This window comes from Syngnathus scovelli, chromosome 10, assembly GCF_024217435.2.
Source record: "Syngnathus scovelli strain Florida chromosome 10, RoL_Ssco_1.2, whole genome shotgun sequence".
Taxonomy (NCBI): domain Eukaryota; kingdom Metazoa; phylum Chordata; class Actinopteri; order Syngnathiformes; family Syngnathidae; genus Syngnathus; species Syngnathus scovelli.
In genome coordinates this window covers 7,353,518-7,376,460 of record NC_090856.1, presented here as the reverse complement: position 1 = coordinate 7,376,460, position 22,943 = coordinate 7,353,518, and the positions used below count along the sequence as shown (strand labels likewise).

Here is a 22,943-nt window from a genome sequence, read left to right as displayed (position 1 = left end):
TAAAAAAGTGCAGTAAACAAGAAGGTGAATCTTCAAAGATCCCTTGCTTGAAATCATCTGGAGATTATTCCTTGCTGTCTTCTCATGACAGTTTAGTAGTGAAATGCATGTAACAACAATAAAGTGATGGTGTGCTTCCAAAAATATTGTGTTCTTTCATAACACAAGCCACAAACACAGCAACCATGTTACAAAAGCCAAACTATTCAACCATAGTTTCATAGTGGATTAGGTTAAGACTCAGATTATAAAGCTAAACCCTAAACTCTTGTTTGGGATGTGTTTTTATTTTCTCCTTGCTTTTAGGGATTTACCGGCTCTGATAAGTGTATGAGTTCAAATCTGACAACAAACAACAAACTAAAATATAGTAGCCTAAAATAATGTGTGATAAAGCTTTCAGTTTGTAAGGAATACTGTATTCGCTGACACAAAAGTACAGAAACATTTTACATTCCTTTGGGAACAAAGCATTTAGTAGCAAATACATTTTGGATAAATCTAATAAAAAGACGATGGCAACTGGAAGGAGCTGGGCTCAATGGGATTTTGTGAAGAATTTCGCCGTAGAATGTTGGCATATAGTCAATAAATCATGTCTTCAAGCAGCTGAAGTAAAACCGATCTCACCACTCGGCTGCAATAGGCCAGTGGTGCTGGTTGGTGTGAAATATGAATAAAAATACTAGTATAGTCATCTTGGGAGCCGGACCCTCAAATACAAATTCAGAGCGTATTCACACCTACACTGTTTGGTTGGTTTTAAACAGAGTTTGCTTCCCACGCTCGGCCGGACTTTTTATACAGGTGTGAATACACAAACGAATCCTAGTGCGGACCAAGCAACCAGGCTGAGACTGAATTTTCAAGGTGTCACTGCACATATTCGGCAACAGTTCTAAAATGTAGAAACATATTTTCGCAAAACCTGCATTGTATGAGCTGCTCTTGACACTGTAAATTATTTTGCAGCAAGTAGGACATGCAAGTTTCTCTCTGCGTGCTACCCTCGACATTTACGTCCAACGAGACACGCGTCGATGTGTTTACAGAATATTGTCCACTTGCAAAAACTACAATGTGAATACGAACCACATCAAACAAAAAATAAAAGTTTGCCTTTTGTCCAGCTGATAATTATAGAATCTAGTTGCGGATGGGATTGGACGGTTCGGCTAGCAGCCAGTTAATGATCACTGTACAAATGATGCTTCACTTCCTGTGCGGCAGGTCGATGCCTGGCTCAGCACTCGTCAGGAAGCAGACTAGCATATTTCTTACAACTAGCTTCCTTTTTAAATTTTACTGCAGCAGGACTCGAACTCCAGTCAGCCCAGTGACACATAAATAATACCAAGCTCAAATCTTTACAGATAAGCTACTACCACCCCTTAACCTGAGATATGAGTCTGGAATGACCTCATATTGTCAATTGGAAGGGAAGCCATTAGGCATAATATATGACACATATGCTGTCAGTTTTCATTTGTTACTACCTACACTGGGATGACTGCACCCTGGTAATGTCTCATCTGAGGTGTGTGCATGTGCGTGTGTGTGTGTGAATGCACGTGCCCGCTTATGTCGATGCATAGCTTATGCTCACCAACCCAAATTATTCTCCTTTTCTTCTCCCGGGTTCCGATCTACTCGTAAATGTCTGTCATCAGTTGGTGACCTTTCACTCCACAGATAGTATCACAACCGCTGAGACTGTACTCACAAGTGCAACAACGTGTGTCTCACACAAAGAAGTTAATGAATAATGTTTATCTTGAATATTAGCGATGCTTTGGAGGATGTATTGACGCTCTACGACAGCTAATTGAAGGTTTCCTTGAGCTGAGTGCAGCACAGACAATTATCAAGGATTTTGTTCCGCTTTCACCACACAGCGCAAAAATTGGGATTTTGTCGTAATCAAAACTGCTATTCAGTCATGTGCTGCCAGACACATAGCTAACAGCAGCTCGACTTAAACTTGTTCTCTTCAACATATCCGTGAACAAGAGGCTATTTTAATACTTTGAGTTAATTCCTCACAGCTTTTATTGGATTAAATTAAACGGAGCTATGACATAAAGGTAATACGATTATTGTACTGCTGGCTGTCTGGATTACAGACTGGCAGCATACTCTATGCACATGAACAGCAGTGGTCAAAGTGGCCGCATTGTTTATGCATGAATATCTCAGGGCAGTAGACCTTGCATTCACATTAGCCTCTTTCTCACACAGGAAAGTGGATTTGTCTTCATTATAAACCTTCCAAATGGAATGCTTTAGCAGTTTAACTCATTCTGATTTCATTCGATTCATTTCATATGTGAGGGTTCTTTGCGTCTTTTTCAGAGTGGTCCTGTTTTCTCTGGTTAAATAAGTCACTTAGCCTAACTGGATGACTTTGATTCCGAGCATGTTGTGATAACTGATCTAACCAATTTCATACAGAAAGCAAATTGGTGTAGCGGTGTACTTAATGAAATTTATATTTAGGTTTTTGAAACCGTACAGTACTGTAGTACATATATAGTATATCTGTAGAACTAGTAGTGCTGATTATGGCGGATTAGAGCATATCACCGATAAATCGACATCAATCAATATGTAACCAGTGTTAACTGCTTTTGTTGCTCACAGAGCTTCTGTTGCTATGCTCCTGTGTCTGTGCTTCACTCTGCACCTGGCGCCTCCACCTCGGCACGCATCTCCTCTAAACACACTCGGACAGCTGAAAGAAACTACATTTGTTTTACACCGTTGCAGCCACAACTTAAATAGGCTACCATTTTTTTACGAGTGCAACTCGGGAGTCACATAGGACAATGTACCAGAGATATAGTAAAACTTATTTTTTTTAATAAGGACAAAATTTGTGCAAGTCTTTTTTTAACCAACATATAGAACTTTATATACTTTAATGGTCAAATGTCTATATAGATAGATGGGTGTGTTACATGATCGCCGCAGATCAAAATGTTTGGGGGGTGTAATGGAACTACTTAGATAGTCCTCGTAAAACACAGCCAACATCTGGTATTTATAGGAGTCCATTACATGTTCACTGCTCATGGAAGATAGGAATGAAACATGTAAGCATGGTGGGAGGAAAAAAAAGTAAAAGATGTTTTATGATGAGACGATACTCGAGTATCAGTCTAAACATCCTGGTAAGCCATGACAAGTCCGGTTGAATGAGCAATGTTGACAAGACATAATACTAAATTGACGTGACGGAAGAATGTACTTGGATAACAGTGAATGCCACGTTGATTTACTGAATAGAATTGCAGGACCGTTATCTTAAATCATGCTGCCAAACTGCAGATTGAGTTTCATTTTATTTCTGTATGGATTCCCCACGCATGGAGACCACAGATCCTTATCGTGTTGTACGCTTTGGAAATAAGACACCAATGAAGAAACATGTTTTTGTTTTTGTTTTTATTAAAAAGCGAGTCCAAATTTTGAAGAAGCAAAACGACCGTGAAAGACTTTATTCCTCATATTTTTTTTTTTTCATTTGGATGAGTTGTGAAAAACATTGAGGCAGGCGTTTCTGATGTCCAGGTGCAAATACCGGTAGAAATTGGACACTAAGCACAGGTTGTCGCCATGAGTGATTTGACAGCCAACAATTTCTCTGTTTTGAGTAAAAGGGGAAAAAATGTCACTATGCTGAGGTTAAATCAAACATCTAACGGCAACATCTAACGCAATAAGCCAACCAATGCACGTGTGTGTGGCATATTGTATGTCATCCCAGAAATAATTTCCCCAGGTCAAAAGAGCTAATACACCCAAAGGGTCAGCTCACCTCACACATCAGAGGGATGCTCTCTGTCAGTCAAATTATCCAATGGAGGGCAATAGATACAGGGGGTATTGCTGTCTCTCTTCAATCCCACTCAAAGAGAGAATCTGTCTTCTTTGTTTCCAACCGTACTGCATTCGAATGAATTTTCTGGTCATTGTCAAGGACCCTCTCTTCCTCCCTCCCCCATTCACTGGCTTGCTGTCAGCTTGTTTCATCGATGTTTTCACCATGGGGGTTGCTCCGCTTCAAGCGGACGGGCTTGGCCGGCGCGCCGTAGCAGCGCCTTTTGCTGCATGCTCTACAGGCATCCAAATGGAGTAAATCAAAGTACTCAAATGTGATTAGATTTGCAATGAACATTGCATCCCAATTAGAGTCCTTACCTTTGATAAAAGATACCTCAATTCAATCCAACCAGCAAATACTTGTTGTTAAACAGCCTGCATTCTACATCACAATGTATCGTCATAGATAAAATTGAAAGTATCATTTAAACATGACTGCTTATTTGAAAGATGTCTAGACAAAATCAGAAGTGTACTATTTTCTGGTTTGCTGGCACTAAAACATTGTTTTTGCTTGAGGTGTTACAAGAGTTACCGCACACCTGCTTTATTTGTTGCAGAAAAGGGCAGCTGCAAAATAAAAATTCTGCTCTAACCTGGCAGTACACATTTTTGCGTTGCTCTGTTGAAATTTAATCATCCATCCCTCAAAATCTCCCAAACAGAAATGACTGCCAGCCAGGAGGATGTTACTGTAATTATTGTCTTGTTCACTGCAGACTGAGTGCCGTGGATAAGTCATCGTCAACGGGAAGGCAAATACGCTTGTTGAACAAAGCACTTAGCTGCAATTTACACAACAGGATACTTGGATGTATAAGCATTAGCGTGTTGAACATGACGAGAACAGGCAAAAAAAAAAAAAAATCGGAAAGTGTTACTTAGAGGGTAGCCATTAAATTTTAAGCAGTACACAAGGGCATCTGCCCACTAGAAGTTCCAGCGTTGACTAGCTGCTACAGTTTTACTGCTATAGTTGATATATTCCACATTAAGGTCCACGGGGGTGCCACACTAATGAGCTGACCTCAAAGTGCACCCGCACAGCATCACGTGTTTTCTAGTTTGACTAATTCATAAGAATCATACTTTTTACCTGCATCTCACTCGTTTCAACTGTATGAAAAAAGAATGACATTTTTTTAAAAAAAGTGTTGATTTTAGTCATTCATGCACAAGCCAAAATTTTGGATGAAAAGTTAGGTTAAAAAGTGCAATGAGTTTTTTTTTTTTGTGTAAATTGCCAAGTATTCACTCTGGCTTGACATAGATATTGCATTTTTTTGCCAGTTTTCTGCAGCTGCAGCCTAAAGTCTGTCCTAAATTATTCTGTCGTGTAATTACACCCTTCAATATAAATAATCATATTTTGTCTTTTGTGCAGCTCCGCCTTTATCTCAGGCCACCGTGCCCCCTCAGCCTGTAAGAACGACAACCACCACCACAACAACCACAGTGCACCGGGGCGTGGCCAACAACACCACCACCACAACAGGGCCCAAGGAGGGAGGCAAGGGAGCGGCCAGGCGCCCTCCTGTAATCCTGCAGACGACTTCCCCTCCACCCCTGGAGTCGTTCCCTTTGCCAGAGCGCTTCTGCGAGGCTACCGAGAGAAGAGACATCATGTGGCCTCAGACCCAGCGGGGCATGCTGGTAGAGCGACCTTGTCCCAAGGGAACCCGAGGTAAACAGGGCTCATCTCGTCTCACGGGGCTCCCGACATGTTGCGCCCCTCAAGAGAGGGTTATTTGATGTGTCTGATATACCAATGTGCCATGATCTCGTTATGTAGAAGCATAATGCGAGCGTGCGGAGTCAGTGAAGACAATTTATAATAGAGTGCCTTTTGCCATCGTCACGTCCAAACATGATTAAGCAATCTGTAACTGCTCTGTTGCAGGCTCAGCTGTTTGGGCCCAGAACTCAACATGGCGACATGCAATCGTATTGGATTGTGTGTGAAATTGTGTTAGGCCACATGGCTAAATAGGACAGAAAAATGTGAAGCCATTTCTAGCAAAAAACAGACAGAAGGTGTTGTAAGAGCAAAAGTGGTTGACTTGCTTGTACTTTTATTCCCTTACAGGCACAGCATCTTATTTATGTGTCCTTTCTACTGGGACCTGGCACCCTAAGGGCCCTGATCTCAGCAACTGTACCTCCCACTGGGTCAACCAGGTAGCCCAGAAGGTGAGTGTGAGCTCCTTATTTTTCTTCACCATCTTACTAAAACAAAATCACGCACACACATAATGTGCCAATAAGGATTTGATTTTATGATTTTAAATATTTTGACACTCACATTCATATAACAATAGTTTACCATGTCTATTTTTAAATTACCAAGTCATCAAATGCACAATTTACACTCTTACTCTAATGTAACTCGTTGTTAGAAACAAGGCTATTATTAATAGCAAATCTGCCTTCTTTACCACCTGCAGATCCGCAGTGGTGAAAATGCAGCAAACTTGGCTAACGAATTAGCAAAGCACACAAAAAACCCGATCTACGCGGGAGATGTCAGCTCCTCAGTGCGCCTCATGGAGCAGTTGGTGGATATCCTGGATGCTCAGCTGCAGGAGCTTCGGCCTAGTGAGAAGGACTCTGCAGGACGGAGCTTCAACAAGGTAAAAATGAATGTGAATAAATAGAAACTTGGCATAGAGCGGAAACTCCAAAGTAGCCTGGTAGTATTGATAATTGTTTTGTGTTTTAAAAAAATGATCCCATCACAAATAATCGTTTACCTTTTAAATAAAATAAATTCCATTTCTGGGTCTATGGTCATTATCCCAGTTTTCCTCTCTGCCAACATTATTATTATTATTATTATTATTATTATTATTATTATTATTATTATTGTTATTTTGTCAGACAGGTTCTATTTAGGGTAAGTGATTTCATCAGCCTTGGGTGTTGTCAATGAAAATGCATTCAGCTTTTCAAAGTATGTGAGTAGCCATGGCCAATTTGAATTGATGTTAGGGTTTCAAATAAGGGTTACAAACTCTGGTTTGCGTTTCAAAGTAGGGTTTTAAACTTTCAAGTTGGGTCAAAAATTTTAACAGTTGTTACAAAGTTGCATTAAGAAATCCTGGCGCCATAATGTATGTAATGTAACCTCAGATTTTAAAGTAGTTAGCATTTATATACCTTTCCGACACAGGGCCAAGTAGCTTTAAATTATTATTTTCATTTAATTAAGAAAAAAACAAAAACATTTACTTGGGTTGTCATTGATAGTTACATTTGTTTGAAGATCTTAAATGTTTAAGGGCAGAAACTGTGCAAAAATAAGAATTTGAGAAGTGAATACTCAATCATGGCACTGTACCATTTATACGGGAGCCAATCTGCTTTCCTTTCAACGTCAAAGTTAAAAGCAAAAAACTAATCTTGGCTGCATGGATATCAGTCATACAATTTATGCAATGATCATGGACGTCATCCAAATCCCTTTTTATTCATTGACCTTCAGGTAAGACGCAAGAGTCATTGATGAGTTTGTGCATCCATTCTGTCAGGCTTACTTAGACTTCAAATCATCTGTCTTTCTCTGTCTTATCCCTTCTTTTTTTCTTGATGAATTAAAACCAAAAAAGCTTCAAAAACGAGAAAGGACTTGCAGGGCGTACATGAAGGTATTGGAGTGATACTCTTGATCCCTAAACCTCATGCTTGCTGCCGCCCCCTCCTCTCTGCCTGCGCTATATGACCAGTTCTGCAGCATGAACTTTTTTTTTTATTTATTTACTGATATGTACTCACTCAATTCCATGTTTAAGTTATACTACTTCCATACGCACAACCACATTAAAGTCAAATGGAAACAACACACTCATCCTCAGTTTCAAATTTGACACTGTACCATGAATGTCTTTTGTTTTACATCTTAATTTGGATTATGACTGAAGGAACCAAAAACTAATCCCACTTTTCTCATACTTTTTTTCTTTTCAAGGACCACCATCACCTGACTTGTTATCATCAGCAAAGTCAAAACTTAAGATCTTGTTTCACAATAACATGTTTGAGGTCACAGGAGTAATTGTTTTCCATAAATTGGTGCAATTTGTTCCACTTGGATAATAGGGTTACTTAGGCCAAACCATCTTTTTTTTCTCTCCTGAATGCTGTCAGGTTGTGTTTATGCATCACGGTGTTCTGTCCAAATATATCCCTCCTCCACTAGGGACGTCCGTGTCCTCTGCTTGCCACCAAAGTCAACACCTTCCTCCATGCAGATCTGTCATTTGGGACAGTATTAAAACAGATTGAGCAAAGTCACGGTGTATAAAGGCTAATTGCATGATGAAGGTACAAATACATAACTCCAAATGTGTTTCATCAAATCTTTGCCCTCATGTTTTAGGTATTAGACACACAGAATATATGTAAAATTCAAGTTGCTTGTCCTTCTGCAGCTCTAACAACTTCTAGAATTGTTGTTTTTTTACCCATACTGTTGCCATAAAAGTTGGGAAAATCCAATTGCGCAAAATATCTAAAATGAAGAATTACCAATCCATGATTATTCCAATCCCTGATGGATTACCTAATACATGATACATTACATTTGTCAATGTTACAGTCTCCTAAAGCATACTGACAGTGCTACTGAAAATCTGGCATGGAGATTGATGACTTGGCATTATCTGATACCTGCCATATATGATGCACACGCATCACTTTAGTTGGTCTCTTCTCGCACTCCATCCTTCACGCTACTCGTCTCTGGCATTGATTACCTGATTAGACATATTGATCTGGTTATTTCCTGAGGAAAGCTAAAGCAAATGCAAGTTTAAAGGTGTACTTCACCCTAAAAAGTGAAGCTGGGTGTAGGTGTGGAAAACCGTACCTAATTATAACTATAATATTATGTATGAGATCATTTTCACACAGTCACAGCAAGTAGGCAGCCATAATAAACAAGGGAACTTTCCCAGTTTGAGTACTTTGGAGTTGATATCCCATTATTGGAGTGGACCTGCTCACTCTTAGACCACAAGTGGGTGCCTTGATGAGACGTCCTTGAAAAAGAAACCAAATCCGCTTGCGCTTAGCATCCACAATTTTACTCTGCAACTTTCTTTTTATCATGATATGCTTGCAACTCCGTAAAGGCTGTTCAGTTATTCTCATTTATTGTCTGATCGTATTATGTGATGCTTCCGCTCAGCTTTTTATTCATCAATGTCTGCATGACACTCTCATGTCTGTGAATGTTATATTTTTTCTCCTTCCCCAAAACATTTTGTTTTGTTTTTCACTTTCTTTTGTGGTTTAACACAGGCCATTGTGGATACAGTCAACAACCTACTCCGGCCCGAAGCTTTAAAGTCCTGGCAGGACATGAACACTACGGAGCAGACGCATGCTGCCACCATGTTACTGGACACCTTGGAGGAGGGCGCCTTTGTGTTTGCCGATAACCTGATGGAGCCCGCCATCGTCAAAGTTCCTGCAGACAATATAAGTGAGTTGGAAACCATCAACTGACAGGCGCTCACAATTCAAACACGCTCAGCTGGTATAATTGAATTGCGGGAATTACTTGTAAAAAGAAAACAAGAAAGCCCTATTTCATGAATACCGCCTTGACCTCGAGGGTAAAGGAAAACTGTACATACGTATTAGTTTAACGAGTCGCTTACTGACAAAATGATGAATATCAGCCAATTAAAGAAGCTGGATTCTCTGATTGCAGATACTTAGTTTATAAATGAATGTGTCTAGACCGTGTTAAGATATACATTAATTTGAGCATTAGTCTGCTGCGGGGTATTTTGCGTATCCACAACCTCCTCCTCACCCCCTCATTCTCGTTATTGATTAAAGCGAATACATATGGCTGTTTTCTTTGTGTTATTTTGCATCGCTTCATTAAGCAAGCGTTACAAGGATGAATGGATCCCGCTTTGATGGACGTTTATATTGTGTCGGGGTAATACGATCGTGAGTCTTTAAAAGAACGCCTTGACATTAAGCTCCGTAGTCTCGTTTCATTTTATAGTGATGTACCCATTTAAACATGCCTCGTTATGACTGACAAGTGACAACTCCTTTTTTCCCTTGACGGTCATCTTCTGACTCCTCCTTCGGCAGTCTTGGATGTCTATGTACTCAGCACCGACGGTCAGGTGCAGGATTTTAAATTCCCACAATCCAACAAAGGGGGAATCTCAATCCAGCTTTCGGCCAATACCATCAAGCTTAACAGTCGTAATGGTGAGCTCCATTAAGAAAAAATTGACGTCAAAGAATAACACCGCAAGATGCCATTCATCCTCTTATGTTTTTTTCTTTTTTATGTAGGAGTCGCCAAGATGGTTTTTGTTCTCTACAAGAACCTAGGCCAGTTCCTCAGTACGGAAAACGCCACCATTCAGATGGCCAACGACGCTTATGGACGAAACGTGTCCGTCAATTCCGACATCATCGCCGCCTCAATCAACAAAGAATCCAGCCGTGTCTTCATCAATGACCCGGTGGTTTTTACCCTGGAGCACATAGATGTGAGTGGAGTGGGCAGAGTCATATTTGAAAAGGAAAAAAAAAAAAAAAATCTAGAAAGTAGATTCACAGCAGAAAGCACAAAGCATTTGAATTCTAAATGTCTGGCTCGGTCAGTCTGTAGTTTATTTAAGTCATTGAACATCAAATTAAAGCTGTCTTTAGAACCTAAGTGAATTCTTAATGAAAACTAATTCCTTAATCAACATCAGGATATAAATGATAGCCGTTTTCTTTTATTGTGGGGGGAAATTAACTCCTAGATTAGTTGTACAATCTAGGATGAAATTACTGCAGCGCCAATTATCTTTCTTCTTTTAAAGTTGTCACTGAGTTCCCAGAGGGGTACGCGTGGCTCCATTCTTTATCTGGGAAATTGTGCAATTCCAAAGACATGGCGTCAAACAATTACGCTTCACTGTTATTAAAGCCTCATATATCCAAGAATGTGTCGCTTGATTTGGTAAGCATGTGCTAAATGAGATACAACATATGAATTGCTTCATAAGAGCTGTGAAGTGAGAAATCGTCATCCGTATCAGTGCGGAAAAATACTTTGTACGAGCAGGGGGTAAATGGCCTTTGTGTTGTTCATCTACTTCAATTTCAGGCAGTCAATTATTGGGACACTTTAGCATATCTCTTGTTATCTTGCAGATGGAGCACTACTTCAACTCCAATTGCTCCTTCTGGAATTATTCCGAGAGGAGTATGATGGGCCACTGGTCTACGCAAGGCTGCAAGCTCCTTGAGTCCAATAAAACACACACCTCCTGCTCCTGCAGCCACCTCACTAACTTTGCCATCCTCATGGCCCACCGCAAAATCTCAGTAGGTCATTTTTATGTTCTCTGATATTCATCATCTTTCTGGCATTTGTCTTTCTGGCATTTGAGATTAATATTTTCTGCCAAACTGAGAACCCTTACAAGTCGTTTCTCCAGACTTTCAGATAGATTTGTTCTGTGTGATGTAAAATGGCAAAAGTAAAATGTTCCACTCTTAACTGTATCTTTTTAAACCTTTTGACAGTTAATTATTATTTCAGGTTTTTATTGTTGTCATTGATAGACAAGGAGGTCTCATTTCGGGTTAATCCAAAAATTCCTCTTCAACCATGAACATGTTGAATCAGTTTAGCGTAAATTATACAGGATGGAGAAATTTAGCTAATTGGATCTAAAGCTTGAGCGGTCCAAAAAGTTAAAATGCTTGAGTATAAATTGCCAAGCAAAGAGATATTTCAATGAGTTCAAGGAGAAAAGTAATAATGTCGTCCATTATCTGCTTTCAATGTTAAGTATTCTGCGATTATCGTATTATTGTGAACATTTTGACGAAAGGCCGGTTTTGGTTTCTCAGAAATAGAACCTTTTGAGAAATCTGAGAAAACCACCAAATGTGTGATACTATAATAGTGTCTTGTTGTTTTAACATTTAGTTGACATGCATAATTTTTTTCTCCTAGGTCAACAGACAACATGAGCTGCTGTTGACTGTCATCACCCGCGTGGGTATCGTGGTGTCGTTGGTCTGTCTAAGCATGAGCATCTTCACCTTCTGCTTCTTCCGAGGACTGCAGAGCGATCGCAACACCATCCACAAGAACCTCTGCATCAATCTCTTCCTCGCCGAGTTAATATTCCTAATTGGTATCGATATGACAGAGCCCAGGGTAAGAGGGGAGGGCGTGCACCCTAATGATTTACTTAGCATTCATTCGCTTTCACGTTATCGCTTCACAATGCCACAAAACAAGGCAAAAGACTCTTCATAGTTAAATGGATGAGATGAGCTTTTAAGTGTTGTTTGTTCCAAAGCCTCTCAGCTTGTCCCTGACATGACATGAGTAGAACAGCACCATTAATAAAGATTACTAAAGAGCCGTGTCCACCCCTTGACAGATGTTTTTTTTTTTCCTCCCTCTTTTAAAGCATAGTCGATCGACAAGGTTTCGCTTGCTTGATGTCATGGCCGGGTAATATACGTAATATATATATATTTTTTAATTAAAATCTCAGCTTTGTACTAAATTCAGCTACATTGGCAGACTTTTTCTGCTGACTCAAAATTAAAACGGTTCACTTTCTCTTCTGTTTTCAATTGTATGTGATATTAACTTCAATTGAAAAGCAACGACTGGTATTTAATAAATTGTACCATCTTTGATTTGGACGTTTGTTCTTGTTCAGATTGGCTGTGCCATCATTGCGGGGATCCTCCACTTTTTCTTCTTGGCTTCCTTCTCCTGGATGTGTTTGGAAGGAGTCCAGCTGTACCTCATGCTTGTGGAAGTCTTTGAAAGTGAATACTCGCGGAAAAAGTACTACTACGTATCTGGTTACCTCTTTCCTGCCATCGTGGTTGGCGTCTCTGCGGCCATCGACTATGGAAGCTATGGGACAGAAAAAGCGTAAGCGAATCATTTGGGTTTATTTTATCAGAACAAAACTGCTCTGTTTTCTGTTTCTACTACCTGAATCATGTGCAAATCCCTCATAGGCAGCATCAAACTATTTGAGCAGCTGTCAGCAGGGATGTGCAGCTGTTCAATTTTTCATGTCATTTGAAAGTGTTTGACGGACTCAATACTGCGGTTAGAACGGGGGAGGAGGGAGGGGGTGGGTGGTGTGGGTACATTAATGCTTTTCTCCTAAAAGACCCTCAGGTGACCTCTTGTTTGTAAATGCTTTGTGCAGAAAAAGCTTTTTACATAGATTAATGACCGCATCGTTGCTAAGACTATGAAGTGGGGCTACTTAGGGTCTACCCTTTGTTTTGCGCTTATGGACAATCGGTAAAAAAAGCTTTTGAGGTTAAATATTGATGAGAAATCATTCAATCCATCAGCCTAACAATGAGAAGCAGGAAAACGATGCTAGGGATATTCGGTGATTCGATGAGTTGAAAAAATGTTTTTGATTGGTAAAAAATAAAAATGTGTACAATAAACATATTGTTAATAAACCAAACTTGAACCATCTTCAGTACAAATGGAGTCCTGGTCTTGACTGCAGCCACTAGTTGCTAACATTCATAAATACATATGACTACCTAAATATATTACATATCAATTATTGTTATTGTTTATGGAGGGCGTATTTGGAATCAACTAATAGAACATCAACAAAAATACTTGCATCTCTGATTTTATTTATTATTTTTTTTAAATGGGTTGACTAGTCTAATTTATTGTTAATCTACTCTATTAAAGAAACAAAAGAATGCAGATGCATTTTCCCTTTCCCAAACTGAAGTCTGTATTTTGTGCCTTTCCTTCTCGCAGGTGTTGGCTAAGTGTGGATAATCATTTCATCTGGAGTTTCATAGGACCTGTCACCTTTATCATCATGGTAAGCTTTAAGTTGTATTTTCTGTGTGAAGAGTGAATCTGATGGAGTGAGTGGGGAGAGATGAAGCAGATGCAAGGAAGAGATTAAGGTGGTAGTGAGAAAAAGAATCAGCGGGGTTTTGCTCCAACCTCCTCGTGCCGAAGAAATTTTAGGAGTCATCTGACAATAATCTCTCTGATAGTGTGTCTATACCTTTACACAGCTCACGGGGAGGACAAGCTGTTGTTGTACAATGAAGCGCTTTGATGCGTGCATTCAAGTAAAACGGCACGTTAAGATTTTATAGCTGCTGTGTTCCTTGTCTGCACCAGCCTCCTTTTGTGTTGTATGTCAATTGTAAATAGCAGATGACAGCATCAGTGAAAGGCACGACTTGTTTGGTCAAGGACCGTTAGAGGTGAGGGACGTGTAGCATATGTCCCATTGAGCCATACAATGCTGGTCACGACATTATTATCTCCCACTCCAGACAAGAGCATGTGTTATCACCATCATGTGTAAAAAGATGAAGAAAAAAAGAACATATATCATCTCTGGTTACCACACCGTGTTTTATCTTACCCTCGTGCACACAGAAGTGAGGACGTTACAGTCTACCTCGCTACCATGAGGATGCAAACCTCTGTCTCCTTTGCCAGACGGCTGCATTAGATTTGTTCAGTGCTGTGTTCATTATCCAGCACCATGGTTGGCGCTGTGGCTACAGATGCATCCACATCTCTTGTTGAACATTAAACTGACGATCAAATTAGCATTTCTATCTGAAGCACCGTATATTCCAGACTATAAGTCGCTACTTTTTGCACAAGCTTTGAGCCCTGCGGCTTGTAGCCCGGTGCGGCATATCTATGGATTTTTCGTGATCTTTGTGATGTTTAATATACTTATACACTCGTTAGAAAAAAGGTTGTGGACCGCTGTTGTGCGGCACGCTTTGCTTGACGGAGGGATATGTGACCAGACGCGGTCACTGGGAAGAAGGGTGGCGTGTTGATGGCATGTCTGTACGCCAGGCAAACAGTGCCGCACAATTGTCACGTACAAGAGACCGAACAAGGTCAAAACAGACATTACTGGAGAAAGGAAGCTTTTACTATACATAAACCCTCATTATGGGGGACAAAATAAATGCATATGATGCCGCTTTTAAATTAAAGGCAGTCGATTTGGCTCTTAACGAAGAAAATTGAGCTTCTGCGTTTTCTGTAGATGTTTCACTAGTGCCACTCGAGGGCACTGGGCTATTGTTGATGGCATCTTATTGCGTCACCCTTTTCAGTATTTTTTTTCCCGGTCATGTTTTCTCCAGAGCTTTCCGTATAGTTCATACCTCATTGCTAACTTTACAGTTTACTTTACAGTGGCCCCATTTTATTATTGGTTGTGTGTTGCTAGTGTTCCCTACACATTAAGTTTATTATGGTCATCGCTGAGATTTATACATGTTTTTATGTTTGCAGAGCTCCTTCATCTCTGTCAGTAAACATTATGTTAATAAAAGGTATGCGTCCCCAAAGAACCATCTCTTTCCTGACAATCCTCTTTGTGTATATTCGCTTGCAAATGGTAATTAAAACATTAAAACACCTGCGGCTTATAGTCCGGTGCGGCTTATATATATGTATATATATATTTAAAAAAAAAAAAAAAGATTTTCCCGTAATTTTAGCTGGTGCAGTTTAAAAACAGGTGTGTCTTATAGTCTAGAAATTACGGTATATTCGTTATTTATTTTTTTAAAACAAAATAGTGAAAACTCATGTTAAATTAGTGAGTGTAATATAGGCCAACGGCGGCTCGGTGGCGCACTGGGTAGCACGTCCGCCTCACAGTTAGGAGGGTGCGGGTTCGATTCCACCTCCGGCCCTCCCTGTGTGGAGTTTGCATGTTCTCCCCGGGCCCGCGTGGGTTTTCTCCGGGCACTCCGGTTTCCTCCCACATTCCAAAAACATGCTTGGTAGGCCGATTGAAGACTCCAAATTGTCCCTAGGTGTGAGTGTGAGTGCGATTGGTTGTCTGTCTCTGTGTGCCCTGCGATTGGCTGGCAACCAGTTCAGGGTGTCCCCCGCCTACTGCCCGATGACGGCTGGGATAGGCTCCAGCACGCCCGCGACCCCCGTGGGGACTAAGCGGTTCAGAAAATGTAAGGGAACGGACAGTACAGCCAAGTGCGTAGCGACGGGCTTTATTGGAGAAGGGGATGATGGGAACAGCGGGCGCTGGAGCGGCGATCGGGCTGGAGAGGACAAACGATTCTGCGGGGGTTCCAAGTAGTCAAGCGAGTCCGTAGCTTCGGGACTGATGAGCAAGGCAGCATCAAGGGACAGACTGACACTCAGGTCTGCGCTGGCGGCGCTGATATAGTGCTGTCCATGAGCCCGTGGCAGGTGACGGCGATTCCATTGACAGGGGGGCGTGGTCCTGTCGCCGGTGGCACCAGCACGTGACAGAACCCCCCCCACAAGGGACGGCTCCCGACGTCCCCAGGAACCAAAAACAAAACAAAAAAAAACAAAAAAGGAAGGCAATTCCCCGGGCGACCAGGTGGGGGGGTCAGCACACCGCCGAAACGTCCGACACCTCGCCAGACGCAGGATCGACGGACGCGGGAGCAGAAGACCCCGGTACCGGCGGGCAAGACCTCCCCTCGTCCCTCCTTGGGCGCCCGCGCCGAGGACCCGGTTGGTCCGGATGGCAGCGATGGAACTCCGTGATGAGCGAACGGTCGAGTATCCAGCGGCTCGGAACCCAGGAGCGGTGCGCGTCGTCATAACCCTCCCAGTCCACGAGGTATTGGAGACCACGACCGCGCCGCCGCGATCGGAGCAGGGAGCGGACAGCGTAAGCCGGGCCCCCCTCAACGAGCTGGGGCGGCGGCGGCGGAACGGGCGCCGGCGCCAACGCGCTCTCATGGATGGGCCGCACACGGGACACGTGGAACGTGGGGTGAACCTTCATGGACTCTGGAAGGAGAAGACGGACTGCGGCCGGGCCAATCACCTTCTGAATAGGGAACGGTCCAACAAAGCGGGGCGCCAGTTTGCGGGATCCTGCTCGCAGCGGCAAATCCCGCGTCGAGAGCCACACACGCTGCCCCACTCTGTACTCCGGAGCCGGTGTCCGGTGCTTGTTCGCCTGGCGGGCGTAGCCTGAAACAGAGCGGAGGAGAGTGACCCGGGCCCTCGCCCAGGCGCGATGACAACGGCGGACACAAGCCTGGGCCGACGGGCACGCCGCACCACGCTCCTGGTGGGCGAACAAGGGTGGCTGGTACCCGAAGACGCAGTGGAAAGGCGAAAGTCCAGTAGCCGAGCTGGGGAGGGAATTGTGAGCGTACTCTACCCAGGGAAGCTGTTGGACCCACCCGCGCTGGTCCCCGGCGGCCATGCATCGGAGAGACCTGCCCAGTTCCTGGTTCAGGCGCTCCGCTTGACCGTTGGACTGAGGGTGAAACCCCGAGGAGAGGCTGGCCGTGGCGCCGAGGAGACGGCAGAACTCCGTCCAGAAGGTGGAAGCGAATTGAGGTCCTCGGTCTGACACGATGTCTTGTGGGAGGCCGTGGTGGCGAAACACCTCCCGCACCATGATGGACGCCGTCTGCTTCGCAGATGGGAGCTTAGGCAGAGGGATGAAATGCGTCATTTTGCTAAAACGGTCCACCACCGTGAGGACCACCGTGTTTCCCTCAGAGGGGGGGAGGCCCGTGACAAAGTCGATCGACAGGTGAGACCAGGGACGCTGGGGGACCGGCAAGGGTTGAAGCAGCCCGGCCGGAGGACGAGTAGACGTCTTGTAGCGGTTACAAATTGAGCAGGCTCTGACGTAATCGCTGGTGTCCACTTGCCAGGTGGGCCACCAGAAACGCTGTGCCACCACGTACCTCGTGCGTGCCGCGCCGGGATGACAGGCCAGGCGTGAGTCGTGCGCCCATTGCAGCACGGACGACCGCAGACCTTCAGGGACGAACAGGCGACCCTCCGGGCAGTTGCTGGGGCCGGGTTGATCGCGTGATGCGGCTTCCACTTGGCGTTCGATCTCCCATGTAAGAGCCGCCACCCGAACTGAGCTCGGGAGGATAGTGGGAGGCGGACCCTGTCCCTCCTCCCCCCCAGGAAACAAACGCGACAGGGCGTCCGCCTTCGCGTTACGGGAACCCGGTCTATAGGAAAGAGAGAACTCAAACCGGTCAAAGAACAGAGCCCACCGTGCTTGTCTTGCGTTCAGCCTCTTGGCCGATCGCAGATACTCCAAGTTGCGGTGGTCGGTCCAGACGATGAACGGAGTGGTGGCGCCCTCCAGCCAATGCCGCCACTCCTCCAAGGCCAACTTGACGGCGAGAAAAGAAGGCGCACGGGTGGAGGCGATCGTCTTGGCGGCTACGTTGAGACAGCACCGCCCCGACACCCACGTTCGAGGCGTCCACCTCTACCACGAACTGTCTGTCGGGATCGGGAACCCTGAGGATGGGAGCGGATGTGAACCTCCTCTTAAGCTCCTGAAATGCCCGTTCTGCCCGTTCCGTCCATTTGTACGGGGAGGCGGGGCTGGTAAGGGAGGTGAGGGGCGCGGCCACTGTGCTGTATCCACGGATAAAACGGCGATAAAAGTTCGCGAACCCTAAGAACTGTTGCAGTCGCTTGCGTGTTTCGGGAACAGGCCATGACGTGACCGCTTGCACCTTCCCAGGGTCCATCTTGATGGATCCCTCACGCACCACATAGCCGAGGAATTTGACAGAGGAGGCGTGGAACTCGCACTTCTCCGCCTTCACGTAGAGCGAATTCTCAAGGAGACGGCGCAGCACCGCCCGTACATGCTTGATGTGCTCAGGGAGCGAGCGGGAGAAAATGAGGATGTCGTCTAAATAAACGAACACAAATCTGTCCAGCATGTCTCGTAGCACGTCGTTAATCAGTGACTGGAAAACCGCTGGGGCGTTGGTGAGCCCAAACGGAACCACCAAGTACTCGTAGTGTCCGCTCGGGGTGTTGAAAGCCGTCTTCCACTCGTCTCCCTCCCGGATGCGGATCAGGTGGTAGGCGTTGCGAAGATCCAGCTTGGTGAAAATGGTGGCTCCCTGAAGGCTCTCGAAGGCGGAAGACAGAAGAGGCAGAGGGTATCGGTTCTTCACAGTGATCTCGTTTAGTCCCCGGTAGTCGATACACGGGCGTAGCGTGCCCTCCTTCTTCTTCACGAAGAAGAACCCCGCTCCCGCAGGTGAAGAGGACGGTCGTATGATACCGGCTGCCAGGGACTCCCGGATGTATTCCTCCATAGCCCGGCGCTCAGGAGCGGACAGGGAGTAGACGCGTCCTTTGGGAGGGAAGGTGCCGGGTAACAGCTCGATAGCGCAGTCGTAGGACCGGTGTGGAGGAAGAGAAGTGGCCCTGGCTTTACTAAAAACCTCCTTGAGCTCGTGATAAAACGCTGGGACATTGGGGATGTCGGGACTGTACCTCGGCGGGGCTCTGCTGAGTGGGCTGGTGGCCGCCTTCAGGCACGCCTGATGGCAGCGTTCGCTCCACTGCCGAACAACCCCCACCTCCCAGTCCAGCACCGGGTTGTGCTGCCGCAACCAAGGGTGCCCCAGTATGAGCTGCTGTCCTGGGAGGGAGAGAAGAAAAAACTGGATGGTCTCGTGGTGATTGCCCGAGAGCAGTAACTTAATTGGTTCCGTCACGAAAGCCACCTCGCCGATCAGACGGCCATCAATGGCACGTGCGGGAATAGACGGGCTCAGAGGGAGGAAGCCGACACCCCACTTGCGTGCCAGGCTAATGTCCATGATGTTCCCCTCCGCGCCGGAATCCACCAAGGCCGCCACGTTCTGGTCGCCCGCCGCGAGCTGGACGCGTGCCTGTAGCGTGAGCGTGCTGGGGCTGGGAGAGCCGGTGCTGGTCGAGCTCACGCGGATCCCCCGACGCCGCGTGAGCTCCGGCCTCTTTAACGGGCACCCCGCTACCCGATGGCCCCCCTCCCCACAGTAAAAACACAAGCCCAGTGAGGGGCGTCGACGGTGCTCCTCCGAGGGAACCCGAGCCCCTCCCAGATCCATGGGCTCGGCGGGTGGTGTGGTTGGCGGGTCCCCAGCAGACGGAGGAATGTGACCACACGGTTTTCGCGGGGACCTCCTCTCCCGATCGCGCCGCCGCGTCTGGATCCGCCGGTCTACTCGGGCCGCCAAGTCCATCGCGCCCCTCAGGGTTCGCGGGCGATCGTACGCAACCAGTCCATCTTTCATGTACTCGGCGAGTCCGTTTAGGAAGGTGCTAACGAGCGCCGGCGTGTTCCATCCGCTGCTGCCGGCCAACGTCTGGAACTTAAGGGCGTACTCTGCGACCGATCGGCTACCTTGACGCAGCGTCGCCAGTTCCTCGGCGGCGTCCTCGGCGGCGGATCCCAGGTCGAACAGGCGGAGCAATTCCTCCGCGAAGGCGTCGAAGGAATCGCAAGCCGGGGCCATCCTTTCATATTCGGCCAGGCCCCACAGCCGCGCCTCGCCCGTGAGGTGGGTTAGGACGAACCCGACCTTGGCTGATTCCGACGAAAACGTGATTGGCTGGAGGCTGAACATTATGCGGCAGTTCGTCACGAATGCCCTCACGTGCTTGGGATCGCCGTTAAACTTCTCGATGTTGCCAAGGCGGGGCTCCGGGACGTCCACGAGCGTCCTGGCCTCGGCAGACGAGCGGTGCGGGGGTACCGTGACAGCCGGGGACGCAGCCACCGACAGTCTCTGGAGGGCTTGGGCCATCTCCTGCTGCTGTAGCTGTTGCTGCTGACCAACCTTGATCAGGTGCCGGATGTCGGCAGACAGGCTGCTGACGGCGGTCTCGGCTCGCTCCAGTCGACTCAATGCCGTCTCGTCGTTCGCTGGCTGCATAGCGTTGGTCAGTCTGTACTGTAAGGGAACGGACAGTACAGCCAAGTGCGTAGCGACGGGCTTTATTGGAGAAGGGGATGATGGGAACAGCGGGCGCTGGAGCGGCGATCGGGCTGAAGAGGACAAACGATTCTGCGGGGGTTCCAAGTAGTCAAGCGAGTCCGTAGCTTCGGGACTGATGAGCAAGGCAGCATCAAGGGACAGACTGACACTCAGGTCTGCGCTGGCGGTGCTGATATAGTGCTGTCCATGAGCCCGTGGCAGGTGACGGCGATTCCATTGACAGGGGGGCGTGGTCCTGTCGCCGGTGGCACCAGCACGTGACAGAAAATGGATGGATGGAATATAGGCCAAAAAATACAATGCAGTTTTGGGCGGAAATCTTTATAATTTGAATGCATAAAAATGCAGCAGAAACCAGAAAAATTCATATTAAATGGTGTGTCAGCAGCAGTAAATCGGCTTTTTTACTGATTTGGAGTTCTCTCTGTAGACAAAAAGTGTGTGTAATTGTAAAATGGTACCAAACACAAGCTGGCTTGCCTCTCTGCGAGCACTCTTGATAGCCACACGGGAGCGCATTTTTCTTTTCTTAATTGGACCCTTATTGTTTTCCAATCGTATGTTGTTGCCGTAATGATTTGCATGAAAAATGTGTCTGCAGTAGAAATGTTGATCAGGATCCCGGCGGTGATGACCGCAAAGATAGAATCATGACCCTGCGAGTCGCTAATGTATTGGAGGAGAGCTAATGTGTGACAGGAATGAGGTTTCGCAGAACTCGCTCGTCTGATTCGGTGCAACAAATGACTCAAAAAGACAAAGTACTGTGGAAAGGCTGATCTCCAGGGAAGTATGCAGGAGCAAGGTTTGCCTGCACCACCAGTGACCTTGGGTTTCTCAACAAATTGCCTGTGTCCTTGTCAATGAAGAAGACCAGAAACGCCCCAAGAGCCAGAAGAAAATGAGGGGAAAACAATGTGTTGTGGTTAACTTCTGCAGCGAAACCATGTTGCTTGGGTTTTAATCAAGAGCAGTCATGTTCTCCCTTGTAAGCCGTTTGACCACATTATTGTATTCCACATATGATATAGTGTCCATGAAATTAAATGTCACATTTTGTCTGTTTCTAAAATTTCAACAGGGCCCAAACTTACTTTCTCATAGATTCAATGTCATTCAAATGTGTGTTAACTTCATTGACCCGACTTTATTATCTATTATTGTCTTTTATTGTTTTTTTTTTTTTTTCTTAATGGACTGGGAATGACACAAAACACTGGCTAAAGACTGAGCTATTTATGGACTGGATTTTTTTTTTAAATTGTAGATTTCTTATTTTGCAAATTAATTTAATTAAGTACAATGCAGTAAAAGTCTGAGAAAGCTGTTTTTTGCAACATTTTAAACGATCTCAAGTTTGCTTCTCAGATAGACTCAGACATGTGCAGTGATTCTTCAACATTTAAGATAACCTTTATTAGTACCACAATGGGGCAAAGACTCTTCACTGCTGTAGAATATTTAACGTGCATCCCAGATCGGAAGAACATTTTGGTGAGTATAGATGAGAAAACTTTATTACTTGAAGTGTAACTGCAACTTCCAGCAGCATTTCAAACAGCTTCTCACATAAACCATGCTTGCTTTTGTAACATAAAAATTCAGATGGTAAAACGTTTTACGGTTGCGTTGATGTGTATCTTTCATAAATTCTGACTATGTATTTATTTTGCACTATCCTCAAAACAAGGTAACAGTAGTTACTTTTGTCTTCTTGTTAAGTTCATTCTCAGTCCTTGAATGAAGTGCTCTGAAAGGCACTTTGTAATTATGTATACTTGAAAATGTGATGGTGTGTTTTTAAAACTTTTTTTTTTATTATTTGAAAATTGCCGGTTTCAGGGTGACAACGGTTGATTTCTGGAAAAAGAAAAAATACAGCAAATGTATTTTTGAATTGAAACATATTACTTTAATTTCATCTAATAATAATCACATACCAATTAACAGATATCAACTCCTAATTTGGACAAATATTTTGGGAATGTGGGTTTGATGGATTGCAGTTGTGTGCAAGTGTCCATTTTTAGTTTATTTTCCTTTCCAGCCTTGGACAACACACGGCTATAGCAAAAGCTGGCGGAAGGCACTTAGATCATCGTCGTCTCTGGGCACAGGGTCTATTAGCTCCATGAAAGGGGTACATGGAAATAATGAATGTATGCTTGCGGTAGTTGGGGGGTAAGCCATTAGTATGCTTGAGCTAACATGAACACAAGGCCTTTTGGATCATGACACGTCGC

At 44.9% G+C, this 22,943-nt stretch overlaps 1 protein-coding gene across 14 annotated transcripts in view; it reads left to right on the top strand.

Annotated features, from left to right (window-relative positions):
- Window positions 1-22,943, top strand: part of adgrl2a (adhesion G protein-coupled receptor L2a) — a 184,759-nt gene that overhangs the window by 148,679 nt on the left and 13,137 nt on the right. For 11 of the 14 annotated variants that reach the window (XM_049721365.1, XM_049721376.2, XM_049721388.2 and 8 more), the window contains 11 exons: window positions 5,267-5,566; window positions 5,969-6,072; window positions 6,327-6,512; window positions 7,488-7,526; window positions 9,181-9,364; window positions 9,994-10,116; window positions 10,204-10,403; window positions 11,059-11,232; window positions 11,870-12,076; window positions 12,594-12,814; window positions 13,688-13,754. In XM_049721365.1, coding sequence (XP_049577322.1) covers window positions 5,267-5,566; window positions 5,969-6,072; window positions 6,327-6,512; window positions 7,488-7,526; window positions 9,181-9,364; window positions 9,994-10,116; window positions 10,204-10,403; window positions 11,059-11,232; window positions 11,870-12,076; window positions 12,594-12,814; window positions 13,688-13,754 — 1,805 coding nt within the window. The remainder of the gene's footprint in view (window positions 1-5,266; window positions 5,567-5,968; window positions 6,073-6,326; window positions 6,513-7,487; window positions 7,527-9,180; window positions 9,365-9,993; window positions 10,117-10,203; window positions 10,404-11,058; window positions 11,233-11,869; window positions 12,077-12,593; window positions 12,815-13,687; window positions 13,755-22,943) is intronic. The other 3 variants (XM_049721413.2, XM_049721439.2, XM_049721450.2) reach the window with 1 other exon arrangement.